General features: G+C 42.8%; 1 protein-coding gene across 9 annotated transcripts in view; it reads left to right on the forward strand.

The window, feature by feature from the left end:
• Usp28 (ubiquitin specific peptidase 28) overlaps window positions 1–16200 on the forward strand; it is a 55554-nt gene extending 39354 nt beyond the window's left edge. For 4 of the 9 annotated variants that reach the window (XM_021633318.2, XM_060373350.1, XM_060373347.1 and 1 more), the window contains 13 exons: window positions 587–807; window positions 1836–1906; window positions 2995–3223; window positions 5494–5688; window positions 6697–6836; window positions 7010–7195; window positions 8105–8200; window positions 9553–9731; window positions 9843–9921; window positions 10949–11028; window positions 11520–11643; window positions 12752–12947; window positions 15067–16200. In XM_021633318.2, the coding sequence (XP_021488993.1) occupies window positions 587–807; window positions 1836–1906; window positions 2995–3223; window positions 5494–5688; window positions 6697–6836; window positions 7010–7195; window positions 8105–8200; window positions 9553–9731; window positions 9843–9921; window positions 10949–11028; window positions 11520–11643; window positions 12752–12947; window positions 15067–15242 (1972 nt within the window). In that variant the 3' untranslated portion in view covers window positions 15243–16200. The remainder of the gene's footprint in view (window positions 1–586; window positions 808–1835; window positions 1907–2994; window positions 3224–5493; window positions 5689–6696; window positions 6837–7009; window positions 7196–8104; window positions 8201–9552; window positions 9732–9842; window positions 9922–10948; window positions 11029–11519; window positions 11644–12751; window positions 12948–15066) is intronic. The other 5 variants (XM_021633321.2, XM_060373371.1, XM_060373376.1 and 2 more) reach the window with 2 other exon arrangements.
• The last annotated feature ends 636 nt before the right edge of the window (window positions 16201–16836 follow it).

Here is a 16836-nt window from a genome sequence, read left to right on the forward strand (position 1 = left end):
GTAATTTATAGTTGGTCACCACAACATGAGGAACTAACTGTGTTAAAGAGCCACAGCACTAGGAAGGCTGAAACCACTGTGTTTGTTTTCCCATGTCCATTTCATTTCTTGGGTTGCGAGGGTTATAAGCATGAACTACTGTGCCAGCTATGTTCTGTTAAATGCTAAGCTTGTGATTGGTCAAATGGGGATAGTTACTAACATTAGCTCCATAACCAAGCTGTATTAAATGAGCTGATTGATAGAAGGAAAAGTTTGCTTTTATTATATAAGTAGATTTTTTTTTTTAGATAGGGCCTCACTGTGTAGCTTTTGTTAGCCTTGCAGTTGACATCCTCCTGCCTCAGCCTCACCATTGCTAGTGGTCACATTTTAATTGTACCTTTTCTTTAAGTAGCTGGTTTTCTGAAGTGTACTAATTTAGGTCAAGTTGAACTTTCTTTTTTTCTTAACTATACCGGGGCGGCCTCAATAACAGCAGTCCCGTGTTAGCCTCCCAGGGGATGAGATTACCGATTTCTGCCACCATGCCCAGCCCAACTTACATTTTAAATATTACAAAATGAGAGCCATGTTTGTTTTCTAGTTCAAGTTCAGAAAGCTGCTCTCAGGATGCTGAAGGCACCTTTTCCTCTCCTGAAGATCCTCTCCCCAAGTCTGAAGTAATGAATGGGCCATTTACTTCTGCTCACTCCTCCCTGGGAATGCCTGCACACCCAGCTCCTCGAACAGTCACAGATGAGGAGATGAACTTCGTTAAGACCTGTCTTCAGAGGTGGCGGAGTGAGATTGAACAAGATATACAAGGTTGGCGCTCTGGAAACTTGGTGGCTACCTGTCTTTCCCGTCTGTGTGGCTATTTGGTGACTGGGTGCCCTGGTGTTTATTCCGTCATAGCTTCGCATACAGTGCTCTCAGGACTGGCGACTGTGAATTTCTTGCTCTTCCTCCTTGTAGACTTGGTCCTGTGTGTGCACTTATTCCTTCCAGCTCCCCTCCACCCAAATTTCTGCCAGTTCTAGAAGTTGCCATTCTGGGAACCTTTGCTGAGACAAGCAGTGCATGTCCTCCCCACCCCCCTTCGCCTCCTGCTCTTGCCCTATCCCTTTGAGGGTCTCAGAACTGACCCTGAGGTCATGTGGGCCTTCTGTTCCTAGCTCTGTAATGTTGGGATAATCGACATGTGCTTCCATGCCGCTTGTTTTAATGTGAGCATTGTAATTGATAGTAAAAAAGATAGTAATAGTGTTTGCCTCATTGTTAAACAAAAGTTCGGTTACTATTTTTTGCTCTTTTTAAAGATAAGGTCTCCCTCTATAGCCCAGGCTAGTCTCAAACTCATGGTCCTCCTGCCTCAGATTCCTAGTGTTGGCACAGTGTTCACAGGTGTGGGTATCTTGACAAAATGAATGCTTTCTAAGCAATAGGTGCCCGTGCTCTGGGCTTGCTTGCCTTCTTTCCCATCCTGGGCCCTCAGACAAGAAAAGCTTGTGCTCTGCCACTGCGCCCAGGTTTTTCCTCTCATTGAAATCTTGTTTCCGTTCATGGAAGTTTTTTTTTTCCTAAATTAAGACAATTTCTTTAAGAAATTTCAGTGCAGGTTTATAAGAATAATTTTTAAAGACCTCAGAGTATTACATTGAATTAAAAGCCTTTATAACCTGAAGCACCTGTCATTTCAGCACCACATACTGCTCTGTGCTTCCTGGTGGGAAACAGAAGTCATTAAAATGTGGTGCGAGAGAAGTAATACTGTTTGTGGTGGCATGGCCAGTCACGGCTGGTGGGCCCTCCCTGGCACACGGACACTCTAACGATTTTTTTTTTTTTAACAGACTTAAAGAATTGTATCTCAAGCACCACCCAGGCTATTGAGCAGATGTACTGTGATCCTCTTCTTCGTCAGGTAGAATTGTGATGGGAAATAGGCTGGTGCTAATGGCAGAGGACGTGATACCACAAGAAAAGACCTGCATGGTGTCTCCCTAAGACAGAAATATATTGTTCCCTTATGTAAAGTTGAAGGATTCAGATTGTCTCCTACATGCATTGAAACCTTAAACATCCTTCTTAGATTCTGCCATGTGGTGTTTTTCATATAGTAGAGTTGTTAGGAGCTGAGGAGTAGCTCGGTATTTAATAGTGTGAGCTGTTTTTGCAGAGGACCCTAGTTTAACTCCTATAATTTCATTTCTGTAGAGGTGTATAACTTCGCTTCTAGGGGGATTTGATACGCCCCACATCTGTGGGCACCTGAACTCACACATGTATGCCCACATAGACATGCACACATTTAATTTTTTTTTAAAGGACAAATCTTAAAATCAGATATTTGCTCTTATATACTGATTTTAAAAAATTCTCTCCAAGTGATAATTGAAGCATTGCAGTGGGGAAAAATTGGAGATCAATTACCTATCCCTACAGTCCTTTGAGATACTCCATTAGCACTGTCCTGATGCTTTAGTTCTCTAGTAACTGGAGACTTCAAAAGGGAGCCAGTCAGAATAGAAATCCTTGCTGCTGTCCACACTCAGTTTTGTTTGGTATAGGGCCTTGGACTTGTCTGTGCAGAGGCACGTTTGTGAAGGGCTTATGGCAAAGCAGAACATAGCTCTTCTCCCAGCAGGACAGTGAGCATGGTTGTGGAGTGGAATAGAAACAGACCATGTGGCTCTTGACTTTGCCTCTTGTCTCTTGTGCTGTTTCAAAAAAATAAAAAAGTCTGCCCCTGAGTAAAAGCATTAAGGCTGACAGAGCCTCCAGCAAGGTTTGGTTTAACTCTCAATCTAACAGCCCTGTATTGATAGTTTCCGACATTATATCTTCATTGTCTATACTGAACTGGTAAAATGCTTGATGGAAATGTTATTTTGTGTGTGTGTGTGTGGTCATTCCCTTCTGCCTGATAGTTGGGAATGTTCTGAATTCTAGTGACATAAACATCATCATATTTCTGTGCCCGGTCTGAGAGTCCTCCTTTCTGATTTGCAGGTGCCTTATCGTTTACATGCAGTTCTTGTTCACGAAGGACAAGCCAATGCTGGACACTACTGGGCATATATCTACAACCAACCTCGGCAAATCTGGCTTAAATACAATGATATCTCTGTCACGGAGTCTTCCTGGGAGGAACTTGAAAGAGACTCTTATGGGGGCCTGAGAAATGTCAGTGCATACTGCTTGATGTATATCAATGACAAGTTACCCCACTTTGATGCAGGTAAAAATGGCTGAATAGAATCCAGAGTTTGGGGAAAATCTAGTCCCTGGGAGAGGAATAGTCTTACTTATTTTGAAGACATTTAAACTATAGTTTATTATTATGTAAAATGTTCTTAAAAGATAAAAGCTGTAAGGGAATAAAAGAGAAAATAGGTTACTCCTTTCTACTTCTGTCTTTGACTGTTACCTCACTTCCCAGCAAGTTCACTGTAAGTTTGTATGTCATTCTCAAAACATGTTCTGTGGGGGGCTGGAGAGATGGCTCAGAGGTTAAGAACACTGGCTGTTCTACCAGAAATCCTGAGTACAATTCCCAGCAACCACATGGTGGCTCACAACCATCTCTAATGTGATCTGGTGCCCTCTTCTCTGTGTGCATGAAAACAACACACATGCATACAGTAAATAAATAAGTCTTTAAAAACAAAGCAAAACATGTTCTCTGTGTGTAGATCTCATCTATTTCCCCTTCCCATTTATTTCTTCTACTACCATGGTACTTTTCCACTTAGTTCTACCTACTATTTATGAATTAGAGTTTAGCAAACTTATTACTTTTTTTCATAAATATGACTTTCTTAAGTGGGTATGCTGGCTCAGGCCTGTAATCTCAGCATCCATGGCGTAAGGCAAGAGGATTATGAAGCCAGCCTGGGTTTCAAAGTAGGTTCTATCTCAAAAAGTCAGAAAACAACCACCCTGTATTTGTGGTGTAAAGCCATAAATAGTGGCTATGAGAATTACAGAGAGGGCTTTGCTAGCTGTTGGTTGTTGTGAGTTCCTTGTTTCTGCCTACATTGCTCATTTTTATGAAGTACATGGAGGGCTAGGAGTTAAGATTTGCTCATAGAGTGCTTCCTGGTATTCATGAAGCTCTGGGTTGGATCCCCAGCACTCTGTAAACCCGGTCTTTACATGCTTGTAATCGTAATACTCAGAGGTACAGGTGACAGGATAAGATGTTCAAGGCTAGCCCAGGCTACATAAGACCCTGATGCCCCTCCCCCCAAAAAATGGATTTTTACTTGCTTCATAAAAAAGACTAATTAGTGGCAGCTAAGAAGGATTTTATTGTTCTGTTGTAGATTTGTTTTTGTTGGTTTTGGTAGCATGTTTAGAAGTAAAATTTAATCATTTAATGTGTCCTTAATATTGTTGCCATTTTTAAAAAAATTAAACTGCTTACTGTTTCTTGACTATGTATGATTTACCCAATATTCCACCTTTGTTTCTGATAGTAGAATTTCAGGAAATATGAGTACTTGGCTCTTTTTTTCTTTTCTTTTTCCTTTTTATTTTTCTTTAAAAGCAGGGTCTCACTATCTGGTATCTGCCTGCCTCTACCTCCAGAGTGCACTCAGATCAGTGTCTTGAAATTCTTACTCCACTGTATTGAGATAGGTGATCATCCTTTTGTCTTTTTGAGACAGCCTCTCGTCCAGCCTGTTGTGCCTTCCAGACTCGTGATCCTCCTGTCTTCACCTCTCTGGAGCTGTGCTGAGATTATATGCTGTGCCACCATGCCCAGTGGGACACTCCTACCACTCTTGGAATCAGTTAAATTGATAACACTATTACTTTAAAATTTTTTTTAATTACTTCTGTGTATATGCCTGCACTTATGTGTGTTTGTGCATATGTGCATGCTGGTACCTGCAGAGGTCAAGAGATGCAGGATAACCCAGAGCTGGAGTGACAGGTGGCTGTGAGCCTGGGAACTGAACTAGAGTTTTTCTGTAAGAGCAGCAAGCACTCTGAAGTGCTGGGCCATCTCTCTAACCCCTAGCTTAAGATTTTATCACATCTATTGATGTTCAAGTTTTTAAACACTGGCCGCATCCAGTGACTGGCCATGATTAAATCATCCTATCATATGTTCATTCAGCCAATAGATATTGACTTTTAAGGGCGTAATTTTACTTTATGCTGATGAATATTTTGGCTGCATGTATGTATATGTACCACAATGCATGAAAAGGATAACAGATCTGGAACTGGAGCTATGGACGGTTATGAGCTACTCTGTTGGTCCTGGGAGCCAGAAGTAGATCCTATGCAAGAGCAGCCAGTGCTATTAGCTGCTGAGCTGTCTCTGCAGCCCCAGCACATATATGCCAAGAACCTGCCTGTATGTGAGTATACATGCTACTATGGATGTCTGTTTAGAGATAAGACAAAAGCTAAAATGTGCAGTGCCCTTCCTTCTGTGATGGGTTTTTTGGTTTACCTTTTTCTGGGTGGCACTCCATTGTAACTGCTTTTCCTCAGTGGCAGCTGCTAACGAATCTGATCAAATGGCGGGAGAAGTGGAGGCCCTGTCTATGGAACTCAGGCAGTACATTCAGGAAGATAACTGGAGGTTTGAGCAAGAGGTGGAGGAATGGGAGGAAGAGCAGTCCTGTAAGATCCCGCAGATGGAGTCCTCCCCAAACTCTTCATCACAGGATTTCTCTGCATCACAAGGTATCCAAGAAAGGTGCTATGCTGGGTTCAGTTAGGCCTTACTGTACTCCCCACCCTGTCCCAGGTCTAGTCAGGTCCTCACTGCACTCAAGCCAACCCGAGATGCTTAACAGCATGCTTATGCCTCTCTTCTCAATGGGTTTCTTTTATTTTTCTTTTAATTTTTCTTTAGTGGGAGGAGTGCGGAAGCACCTGCCATAGGATGTGAGTTGAGATCAGAGGGGAACTTGTGGGAGCCAGTTCTCTGCTTCCACCATGTGGATCCCAGGGGTCTAACTCAGGTCGTCAGGCTTGGCAACCTTTACCCACTGAGCCCTCTTGCTCGCCCATCAGCAGCTTTTGTTTATAGTGGCTATTACACAGTCTAGTGGAATTATTGTGCCTTTAGAAGTTTCTTTCTGATGAGCAGAAATAGTAGGAAAGGGCTGCCTATACCTTATATAGCTCGTGCTTTGCTTATCCCCAGGTTATAGGATGACAGGATTAACAAGTTAGGCTGTGGAAACTCTTCTCCGTAGGAGATGTTCCTAATAAATGGTTTGGCATGAAAATGTAGGGAAATTGAGCACAGTAATTTTAACAGACCTTTGAGGGTCCTTGATGTGGAGTAGCTTGCTCGCTCCTTCCTTCCTTCCTTCCTTCCTTCCTTCCTTCCTTCCTTCCCTTCTTCCTCTGTCCCTCCCTCCCCTTCCTTCCTCCTTCCCCTTCCCTCCTACCCTTTTTACCTCCCTCCCTCCCTTTCGGTCTTGGAACTTGCTCTGTAGATCAGGTTGGCCTTGAACTCAAAGAGGCCTGCCTCCCAAGTTCTGGGATTAAAAGCATGCTCCACTGCCACCACTGTAGTAGCTGCTGCTTGTCAAGGTTTCTAAGAGCATTTACATGGACTTTGAAAGAGGTGTGCTGGTACTATATATTGAACTGTGTCCCTCCTGCTTGTTGATATTCAATGTTGTAAACATTACTCATCAGATGTGACACCTCTGATTTTGTTGTTGTTGTTGTTATTAGAGACTCCAGCAGCCTCCTCTCACGGGGTTCGCTGCTTGTCCTCTGAGCATGCTGTGATTGCAAAGGAGCAGACTGCCCAGGCTATTGCAAACACAGCCCGTGCCTACGAGAAGAGCGGTGTAGAAGCAGCCTTGAGTGAGGTGAGACTGAGTAAGTGGCCCTACCTCGAGAGGGTCTGGCTTTTGACGCCAACTGCCAGCTTTCTGTCATTTCTATTGGTTCATGTCTCTGCTGAATTTGACCACCACTCTTTATTTCTTCTTGGTTTTTCCCATTGTTGTTCTTACTCTTTCTCTCCATTCTGCTGCCACAGCTTAAGGAAGCTGAAACCGAGAAGCCTAAACCCCAGGAAACAAACCTTGCAGAGCAGTCAGAGCAGGCCCCAGAGGCCAGAGACACAGAGGCTGCTGCTCCACCCAGCTCTGAGGTCTCTGAAGTGGAGATTCCCAGTGTGGGAAGGATTCTGGTTAGATCTGATGCAGATGGCTATGATGAGGAGGTACAGAGTGTAGGATAGCTGTGTGGTGTCTTCTAAAAGGTTGTCTGTCACAGCGAATGTTTTCTCACTGAAACAAGAAATAGAAATGGAGGCCTGTCTGCTTTTGACCTTAGTTGTCCTTTTTTTGAAAAGGCACAGGCAACCGCTTCCTGCTGTGCACTGTTGGCATGCGTGTGTGCATGTGTGTGTGTACACCCAGCTTGTGTTTAAGAGCACTGCTACAAAGCCTAGATGGCCTCAGGATGGCAGGATTAACTCCATTTGGTATTATGAACAAAAATATGTTTACTTTCTAGAGATTGTTTGGCTTTGATGGTAGTCCATTGTTTTGTCTTCTAAGTAGAATTTTTCCACCTGCTCGGTGAATAAAACAAATGTGAGTTAAAGTTGGTTTTGCTTTTAATTCTGAAGTTCAGCAAGCAGCTGTTACTCATGGTCTGTCTCCTTGTCAGTTGCACTGCCCACAAATAGTCATTAATCCTGTTTCTCAGATTTCTGTTTTTTTTTGCTGTGTGTATATACTTTTTATTTATTGAAAGTTTGCGGCTATTTAACACATACCTTTATACCCTCATTCTGGTGGAAGTCCGGGAGCTAAGTTGACGTGCTGATCATATAGTCGAACTTAATCTTCAACAGTGCCCTATCAGAAATGTTCTTGGACATCTTCATCTATCTGATAGCATTAGAATGGTCACCTAGTGGGACAGCTTGTCATGGGCAGCATCACAGGGATAGCCAGTGCCGTGCATGCTCCTAGAGTAGGGCTGTGAAACCTGGCCTGCAGCCTGTGCTGGCCGAGGAAACCGTGCTCTGCTTCTCCCAGCACTCTGCTCACCTCGCCTCATACGGTCTCCTTTCAACCTGTCTGCTCTCCTTTTTCTCTCTGTTTTGTGCCCTCTGTGGTAGGTGATGCTGAGCCCTGCCATGCAAGGGGTCATCCTGGCCATAGCTAAAGCGCGCCAGACCTTTGACCGAGATGGGTCTGAAGCAGGGCTTATTAAGGTACTCTTGTTTTAAAATTTTAATCCTCATAACCCAGGTATACTTCTGTAAGACAGTGAGAAATAGTGTGAAAATTGCCTGTGCTGGGGAGATTGCTAAGTCAGAAGGGTAGAAGTTTGATTTCCACAACCTACATTTAAAAAAACAGAATTTTCCACAGGACTGGAAAGATGTCCCAGCATATACTGCTCTTGCAGAAAACCTGAGTTCAGTTCTCAGTACCCAGCACTAGACAGCTCACACCTACCTGCCTATCATTCTAGTTTCAGGGGATCTGACACTCTTCTGGTTTCTGTGGGTACTAGACACAAATGCACCCTGCCCCATATGTCTGTATGTATATGTATAATATACATATGCATATATGTATATATAATATATATGTGCATGTAACTAGACGTGGTACAGGGCATGTTTGTAATTCCAGTGCTGGAGAGGCAGAGATAAGATACCCAAGGCTTGCTGGCCATAGCATATGTAGTGAGTTTGAGGCCAGTAAAGAGACCTCATCCCAAAAAAGTGTGGTAGACCAAGGCATGGTCAAACATGCCTTTAATCCCAGAGGCAGGGTGATCTCTGTGAGTTCAAGATTCACTTAGTCTACATAATGAGTTCCAGGCCAGCCAGGGCTACACAATGAGACCGTTTCAGCTTTCTACTTTCTCCCAAAGTGTGTGTTGGATAGAATCTGAAGAATGATACTCAGGGTTGCCCTCTGGTCTCCACACACGGTGTTCTGTGTTGAAGTGAACATGACACTAGCCCAGTAGTTGGCAGTGCCACTGTCCGTTGCATCCAGCCTACAGGTATGCGACTGTTAGCTGTGCTTTGATGTTACACACTCTTTGAGAGACTAATATCAAAACCTTCATTTAAAAGGAAAAAAAAGTTCATACTATTTGAGCTATTTGAAGTTTAAGATGTTTGATTTGGATGGATTTTTAAACAATTTAAACTAAGTACTTGTGTTTTTAAGAACTCAAAGAGAGCCAGGCATGATGGCATATACCTGTAATCCTAACACTTGGGAGGCAGAACCAAGAGGATGGCTGCAAGTTTGAGGGGAGCTTGGTCTACATAGTGAGATCTAGGGTAACATGGACCATAGAATGAGAAGTACCCAAAACTTGATGAGGAAAATGAGCTCATTTTTTGAGTATAATATGTCGTTAGTGCCAGGATACAAGGGAGTTATGGCGGCAACAATTCACACATTCTATAGATGCTTTCATGATATCTCGCTAAGAATTCCTTAGCGTAGCATGGATTAATAAGAGGCTTTCTGGCATTTCTGTATGTATGCTCAATTCCACAATGTTCCGCTCTCCGCTCTCCAATTCTGTCTCCAACAGGCATTTCATGAAGAGTACTCCCGGCTCTATCAGCTTGCCAAAGAGACTCCCACCTCGCACAGTGACCCTCGCCTTCAGCATGTTCTTGTCTACTTTTTCCAAAATGAAGCACCCAAAAGAGTAGTAGAGCGGACCCTTCTGGAGCAGTTTGCGGATAGAAACCTCAGCTATGATGAGAGGTGAGAACGTGAGAGGCCTGTTCCTACGTGGGCTCTCAGTAGCCCAGTTCTTCCAATTCGGACATGCTGCCGGGCATCCTGCCATTGTTTTCTGAACTCTGTCCCATACAGATCTATCAGCATTATGAAAGTGGCTCAGGCCAAACTGATGGAAATTGGTCCAGATGACATGAACATGGAAGAATATAAGGTAAATTTAATTCCTCCCCAAATATTAATTCTGAAGGCAAGTGCTATTTAAGATAAAATGAACAATTTTATGTTACCAGAATGAGGTGAGTTTCGTAAAAACAATTAAAACTTGAAAGGAGGAAGGAAAAAAAGCTGGCTGTGGTGGGGCACACCTTAATCGTAACACTCAGGAGGTAGAGCCACTGGGTCTCTGAGTTATAGGCCAGCCTGCTCTATGTAGGAAGTTCTAGGACAGCCAGAGCTACAGAGTGAGAGGGGAAAAAATGAATAAATATCTTGTCTTAGACTCAGAACAACGGGTCTTTTTGATTTTAGATTTCTGTTAGACTTGTCTGCACTCGTGTCCTAAGGGCTCCATTGAGCCTTGAACTAGGCAGTGCTGCTGTAGTTAGCGTGTTTGTGGATATATTGATGTGGGTGTGTAAGGGAATCGCTTTCTAGGATTCATTAAAATAGGTGGAACTATAGGTTAAATTAACCCAAACTCTTGAGTACAGAAGCGCACTGTGCCAGAGTTGTGTTGTCTGCACTTGGCTTGAGTGGCCTTGTGCTCCCTTCTTCCCCATGTCTGCCTGCTCATGTCAGTTCTCAGAAGTGTCATTTATATAAGCCAGAGCGAAAGGACTTCAACCTGTTGTGTTGGGATTAAGAGGGTTTATAAGCTCTAATTCTTAGGTACATTGAAATGATCAAATGATCTACTGATCCTCAGTGGAAGAAATAAAACACTGCAAATTAGGTAGGTCAGTGGTATAAACATTATATTCTGTAATCTACGCTAGGCTCGGATATCATGTATTTGAGGATGTCTCTGGCCTTGATGCTCCTTTTCAGTGCTGGGTTTACAGGCATGTACCTCCTTGTCTTCTTTTTTTTTTTTTTTTTTTTTTTTTAACCCAGAAGTGTATGTGTTTTTGTGTGTGGCCAGGTGTGCTGAGTGCATGGTTGTGCTGAGTGCAAGTGGAAGTGAAGCAAAGCACTGGCTGACTGAGATCAAGTCAGTAATGGTGGTCCTTCCTTTCCAGAGATGGCATGAAGATTATAGCTTATTCCGAAAGGTGTCTGTGTACCTCCTAACGGGCCTGGAACTCTTTCAAAAAGGAAAGTATGTTGTCCTTTTCACTAGTACTGCTAGTCAGAACACTGACACCACCCACCCAGGGATACTTACCTCAGAAGTCACTGCCATGAGTCCCTCCTTTGTCACATACACTGTGCCTGGCTCTCTTCTCCCCATGCTTCATCATCTTCTTTGTCTCACATTTTCTTTTCTCTGTCCTTCACATAATAATGGGTTTATTAGTAAGGAGGAAATATGCTGGGCTCCCTTAGTGACCAGAAAGTGAAGTTTTGATTGTCACAGGCTCTAGTGAATAGCTAGTCCTTTTTTTTTTTTAAGAGGTAGAGAAAAACTGAGGCCCAGAGATGTTTCCTGAGTTGCCTTACCTTTCTCTGCCAGTGTGCAGAAGAGCTGCGGCTGGTCGTGATCTCTGGCCCCGAGGCTTTTCCCAGTACATCATATTGTAGAAAAGTGAGACCTAAGCTCTAGGTTTTGACAAAGGGAACTCACCTATGGATTGTCTCTCACTTTCTAAGGTACCAGGAAGCATTGTCCTATCTGGTATATGCCTACCAGAGCAACGCCGCCCTGCTGATGAAGGGGCCCCGCAGAGGTGTGAAGGAGTCTGTGATTGCTCTGTACCGAAGAAAATGCCTTCTGGTCTGTATCATTTACAACCCTAATCTCTCCTTGTTCCTCCCTGCCTGCCTCCTGCTCTCCCTGTGTACGTTTCTTCAACCCCTGATAAGTTGAGCCAGCCATGCCCTTCTCGTATGTCTGCCTTAAAGCTTTTAGCTTTTTGTCCCACTAGGTATGAGTTTATCAGGCATAGAGTCGCCTCTGGTCAGCCCACCATATACTGAGCGACAGTAAATATGTGGAAAGAATATGTTTTCCAGGGTTGCCTAGCAGAGGGCAGTTTTCAGGACTAGAAGTAGTTTTATACAAGGTTACAAGAATGTAAGAATTAGTCATGCTAACCTTGTCATCTTACCTCTTTTGTATTGGGCAGCCATATGGAAAAGCAGGTGTAATACAGTTAGTGTAATACAGAGTGATTATCATGCTAATTATTTGTGGAAGTGTCAAGAGAGCTTGTTTGCAGGTTTCTTTGTGTGTTCATTTCCGCAGCCGTCTGTGGGTTTATCCTTCCCCTCAGCATCCTCATTTTCTGCTGATTCTTTCCTTGCTGTGTTAGTTATCAGTGTGGCAGGGCTGGCTACTTGGCTAAGAAGAAGAGCGCTAAAAGGCTGTGTGCTTTTGGCTTCTAAGTCGCCAGATACAGCTCGTTGCCTTGAGTGTCCTCATCCCCTCCTCATTGCTGCTCTACTCGGTGTAGCTTAGTCTTCCCATCGCTGGCTCTCATCCTCTAGAGTGTATCAGAGTCCTGTAGGAATCGCCTTCAGACATTGGTGACAGCTGACCAGCCTGGGAGCAGCCTGGGTTTCAGTGTCTTCTGTGTGTGGGTGTAGTGACCAATGAAGATTAAGAATCATTAAATGGGTTTTTGGGTAGAAACAGATTTCAAATATGACCTTAGCTGGTAAGTTTAGGCCCTTTAGTCACAAGTTTAGGTGCATCATGGGAGTTGTTATAAAATCCCAGAGCCCAGGTCACCTACATCGCAATTATGTCAGCACATCTGGGGCAGGAACCAATGCCTTTTTTTTTTTCCAGTTAGGTGATTTTGATGTGACTGTTGACTTAGATTCCTACTCAGATGTTACTTATTTTTTTCAGTCTTCCCTTCTCTGTCTTTTATCTGTAGGAGCTGAATGCCAAGGCTGCTTCTCTTTTTGAAACAAATGACGACCACTCTGTAACAGAGGGCATTAATGTGATGAATGAATTAATCATTCCTTGCATCCACCTGATCATTAATAATGACATCTCCAAGGACGACCTGGATGCCATTGAGATCATGAGGAGTCATTGGTGCTCTTACCTGGGAAAGGATATTGCAGGTGTGTTGTTAGCACAGCTTATAGTTTCTGTGCTTTTGTGTGTCTGAAAACTCAGTGGTCTCACTCTCTAGTGTTGCTGGTTGTTGAAGCCTTGTAAAGGAGATTAGAATCCCCTAACACCTTCTGTGAGATTCATGGGTCTGTTTTGTGGAAACGACATGGGAGTTTGGTCTTTGCTTTTTTTCGGCCTCTTTGCCTTGGCCAGCTGCTGAAGCCGCTCCAGGGTCAGCCGGCAAGTCCTGGGAACTGAACCCAGAGCACCCTCCTGCCCAGCTACAGTCGGTGCGCACTGCAGGGATGTTAGTCTTCCATTGTTTTCCCATCTACCAAACTCTGGGACTTTATAGTTTAAAAATCAAACTATATTTATGCACAGTATTATTGTCTGGTGGTTTTTAAAATATTTTCAATGTTTGAAGTTGCGGTTTATCAGAATTTATTAACTAATTACACCAATAAATTAGTAAATGGAGTATCTTGAGAGATCCTGAAGCTAGTATTTTGTAGGTGCATTTAGTTGGCTTGGAAGGTATATATTCTGATAGGAATCCTTCTTGTTTTTATAAAGTTTAGTGACTTGGTCTTGAATACAGAATTTATTGATAAATTTTGAAATAAGGAATTGCTCTATGTTTTCTAAGACCATGTAATCTATAGCTTGACTTAAGTCTTATGGACACATTAGTATATTTAACATTCAAAAGACAATAGCACCATCATGTGTGTGTACAGAGAGCATCACATCTAGTTCCTCAAGTTTTAAGAGGATAATTGGTAAGAAATAGCTATGACAAGCAGATCCTTACTCCTGCCTGGCCTGGCCTAAAGCAGAGCTTTTAAATATTTCCTACTTGTAGCTTCTTTTCACCCACAGAACTGTTTTGGAGACAGGTTCTTACTATGTACCCCTGGCTGGTCTGAAACTCACTAGCTAGACCAGACTGACCTAGAACTCAAAAGAGATCCGCCTACCTCTGCCTCATGAATGCAGGGCTTAAAGGCATGCTCTACCACAGCGAGCTACTTACAAGTGTTGTTTTTACTTGTTAGTATTGGGTGTATGGGGGATGCATGTGCCGTAGCACTGTGTGACACTCAGAGATCTGCTCTGCGAGGTTAGTCTTTTTGTCTTTATCTGGGCTCCGGGTGCTGAACTCCGGTCTTTGTGTGCAGCAGGCATTTTGCTCTCTGAACCATCTCATTGGTCTCCTCACTCAGAAAGCTTTGTGCACACCAGTTATATTTTCTTTTCAAAATAGATTATATAAATCAAACCTTTAGAAATAAAAAAATCATAAATTTTCTATTTATTAAAGATGATATGCCATATTTGCAGTTCATTTTTTTTTCAGAAAGGGTTAAATCCTGGCTGAATGTTCGATACTTCAGAATTTAGAACATCTGAAAAAACAGGGCTTTTCAGAGTTGATGGATATCTGTTTTATGAATGTCAATGGTGAGCACACCATGTCACATAAATATTTAGTATAAAATGATAGAGGTACATTGAGGGCCATTTTAGAAATGATGGAAATTCTGATCTAATCCCAAGCCAAAGTTCACTTAATACCTTTTTAAAATAATGAAACACAAAACAGCAGCCCAAAGAGCATTTTTCAAAATATCAAGCACCTTACTACAAGCCAACTCAAAGACACACAAATTTGATGTTTGCACGCAACAGATGATGGTAGGAAGATGTTTAAAGTCTTCTCTGTGATTAAGTTATGAATGTTTCTATAAGAACGGAAAATTTGGCAGCTCTTGTTGGCGGTAACTGTATGCACATTATGTCTTTAGACTCAAGTCTGCAGTGAAGTCATGGTTACATGTTTGCTTTTGAGTTGATACCTTTTACTGCTGCCAAATTTTTCGTGACAGCTCCTCCCCAACCTACCCAGGCGTAAACATAGACTCAGTTGTGCAGCTCGATATGAGCCTCCCATCTAGAGTGGGAGGGGCCAAGTCCCAAAGGCATTCTCCTCCTTAGCTACAGCAGGATGCATGCTGTTTGAGTTAATGTTGACTTCTTGAAGGCCCTCCAAAAGAGCTGTAGACTTCTTACTTTCCACTAAGATCTGCTGAGTTGCGTGTGTGACCAGCCTTTTTCCCTCTACAGAAAATCTGCGGCTGTGTTTAGGGGAGTTCCTACCCAGGCTTCTAGATCCTTCTGCAGAGATTATTGTCCTAAAGGAGCCTCCAACTATTCGACCGAATTCTCCCTATGATCTTTGTAGCCGGTTTGCAGCTGTCATGGAGTCCATTCAAGGAGTTTCAACAGTAACAGTGAAATAAGCTTCTCGTGGTCAAGACTCAACCTGCTCTCTGGTCACTTGCCTGTTACACAGCAGTCTGTTGCTACAGACTCCTCTGGAGTGGGGGACTGGGTAGCTGAGCAAGATTCAGACCTCATCCCTCTCTTGATGTGTGTTTAAGGATTTAAGGATAAAATTTAGGTACAAAATCATGAGAGTTATTTCACCGAAGAAGTCAGGAGCCAGTGCATTAAGGTTTTGGATTTTCCCAGAAGACCTGAATTGCCTTTTTAATCTCCCATAATACTTGGGTTTTCTAAGCTTCATGCCACTTTTTAAATTACTCTTCAGGCACCAATCTTTCTGACAGCAGAAGGATGACTCATCAGAACTGAGCCAGAGGAGCAGTTTCTAGTTAGTTGTCAAGTTCAGATGACATTTAAAAATCCTTACCTACCAGAGATTGATAATAGGGGCCTTTTGCCTGGCTTCTGACAGTGATGAAAAGGGGTGCTGATGAGGCCTTTCTTCCACATGTGGGTAGAATCTAAGGCTGTGCCACGAAGCCAAAGGGAAACCTGCCTCCACTTTTGGTCTGTTTATATTCTAGATAAACCAGAAAACCTCACATTCAGTCCTGAAGAAAAGAAAGCTTCCCGGGCCTTTCAGCCCACTGGTATTGTGAAGCCACACAAGGAACATTTTAATAGTAATTATTTAAGCAAAATTCTGAAAACAGAAGCAGGTGTCTAATGCTACCCTTGCCTAATAGAATTTTGATTCTCTTTTTCTTTTTAGAAAATAAAGGATGTGAATTTGTATAAAGAAAAGAACATCTATCTGTGTGTATATGTAGAGAGAAGCCCATTTTTAAGGAACTTCTAATTGGGAACTCGTGTTTTAGCCAAATTTTAAGGAGTAATGGAGTAATCATGGGAGGGAAGAACACAGTACAACTATGCAGATTTTATAAATGTGCAATAAAAGTATTTGTTTTACCCCTGGTGTGGAGTATGGGCCTTTTTGAAGTCAGTGTTTTCCATTTTAGAAATGAGTGGATTCCATGGCATTTATATGACTTCAGCCTTCCTGTTAAAAGGGGTAGGAGAGAAAATGAAAAGAGGAGTAATTTTCTTTGTTCTCCCCACTGTGTATGTATGTGTGTGTGCCAAGTGTGAAGTGCCCACACAGGACAGAAGACGATATTGGATTCCCTGAAGCTGCTAGAGTTGTGATCCAGCTCTTGTGTGCTAGCTCCAGTTAGCACTGTGGTTCAAAGCCTTTGAGCCAAAGCCCCTTTGGGAGTCAAACAGCCCTTTCACAGGGATTACCTAAGACCATCAGAAAACACAGATACTTACATTATGATTTGTAAGTAGCAAGATTATAGTTATGAGATAGCAGCTTTTATGGTTAGGGCCAGCACAACTTGAACTATATTAAAGGGTTGCAGCATTAGGAAGGTTGAGAACCGCTGGGATGGCAGCAAGTTCTAACCATTCAGTCCTATCTTGCCCTATTGTCTGTCTCTCCCCACAAACACCCTGTGGCTGACTAGTCTACATCGTTTAGATTCAATCTGATCACCAGTAGGAGTGCTGACATGCAACTTCTCATTTTATAGTTAGCTACTT

This window comes from Meriones unguiculatus, chromosome 1 (genome assembly GCF_030254825.1).
Source record: "Meriones unguiculatus strain TT.TT164.6M chromosome 1, Bangor_MerUng_6.1, whole genome shotgun sequence".
NCBI lineage: Eukaryota > Metazoa > Chordata > Mammalia > Rodentia > Muridae > Meriones > Meriones unguiculatus.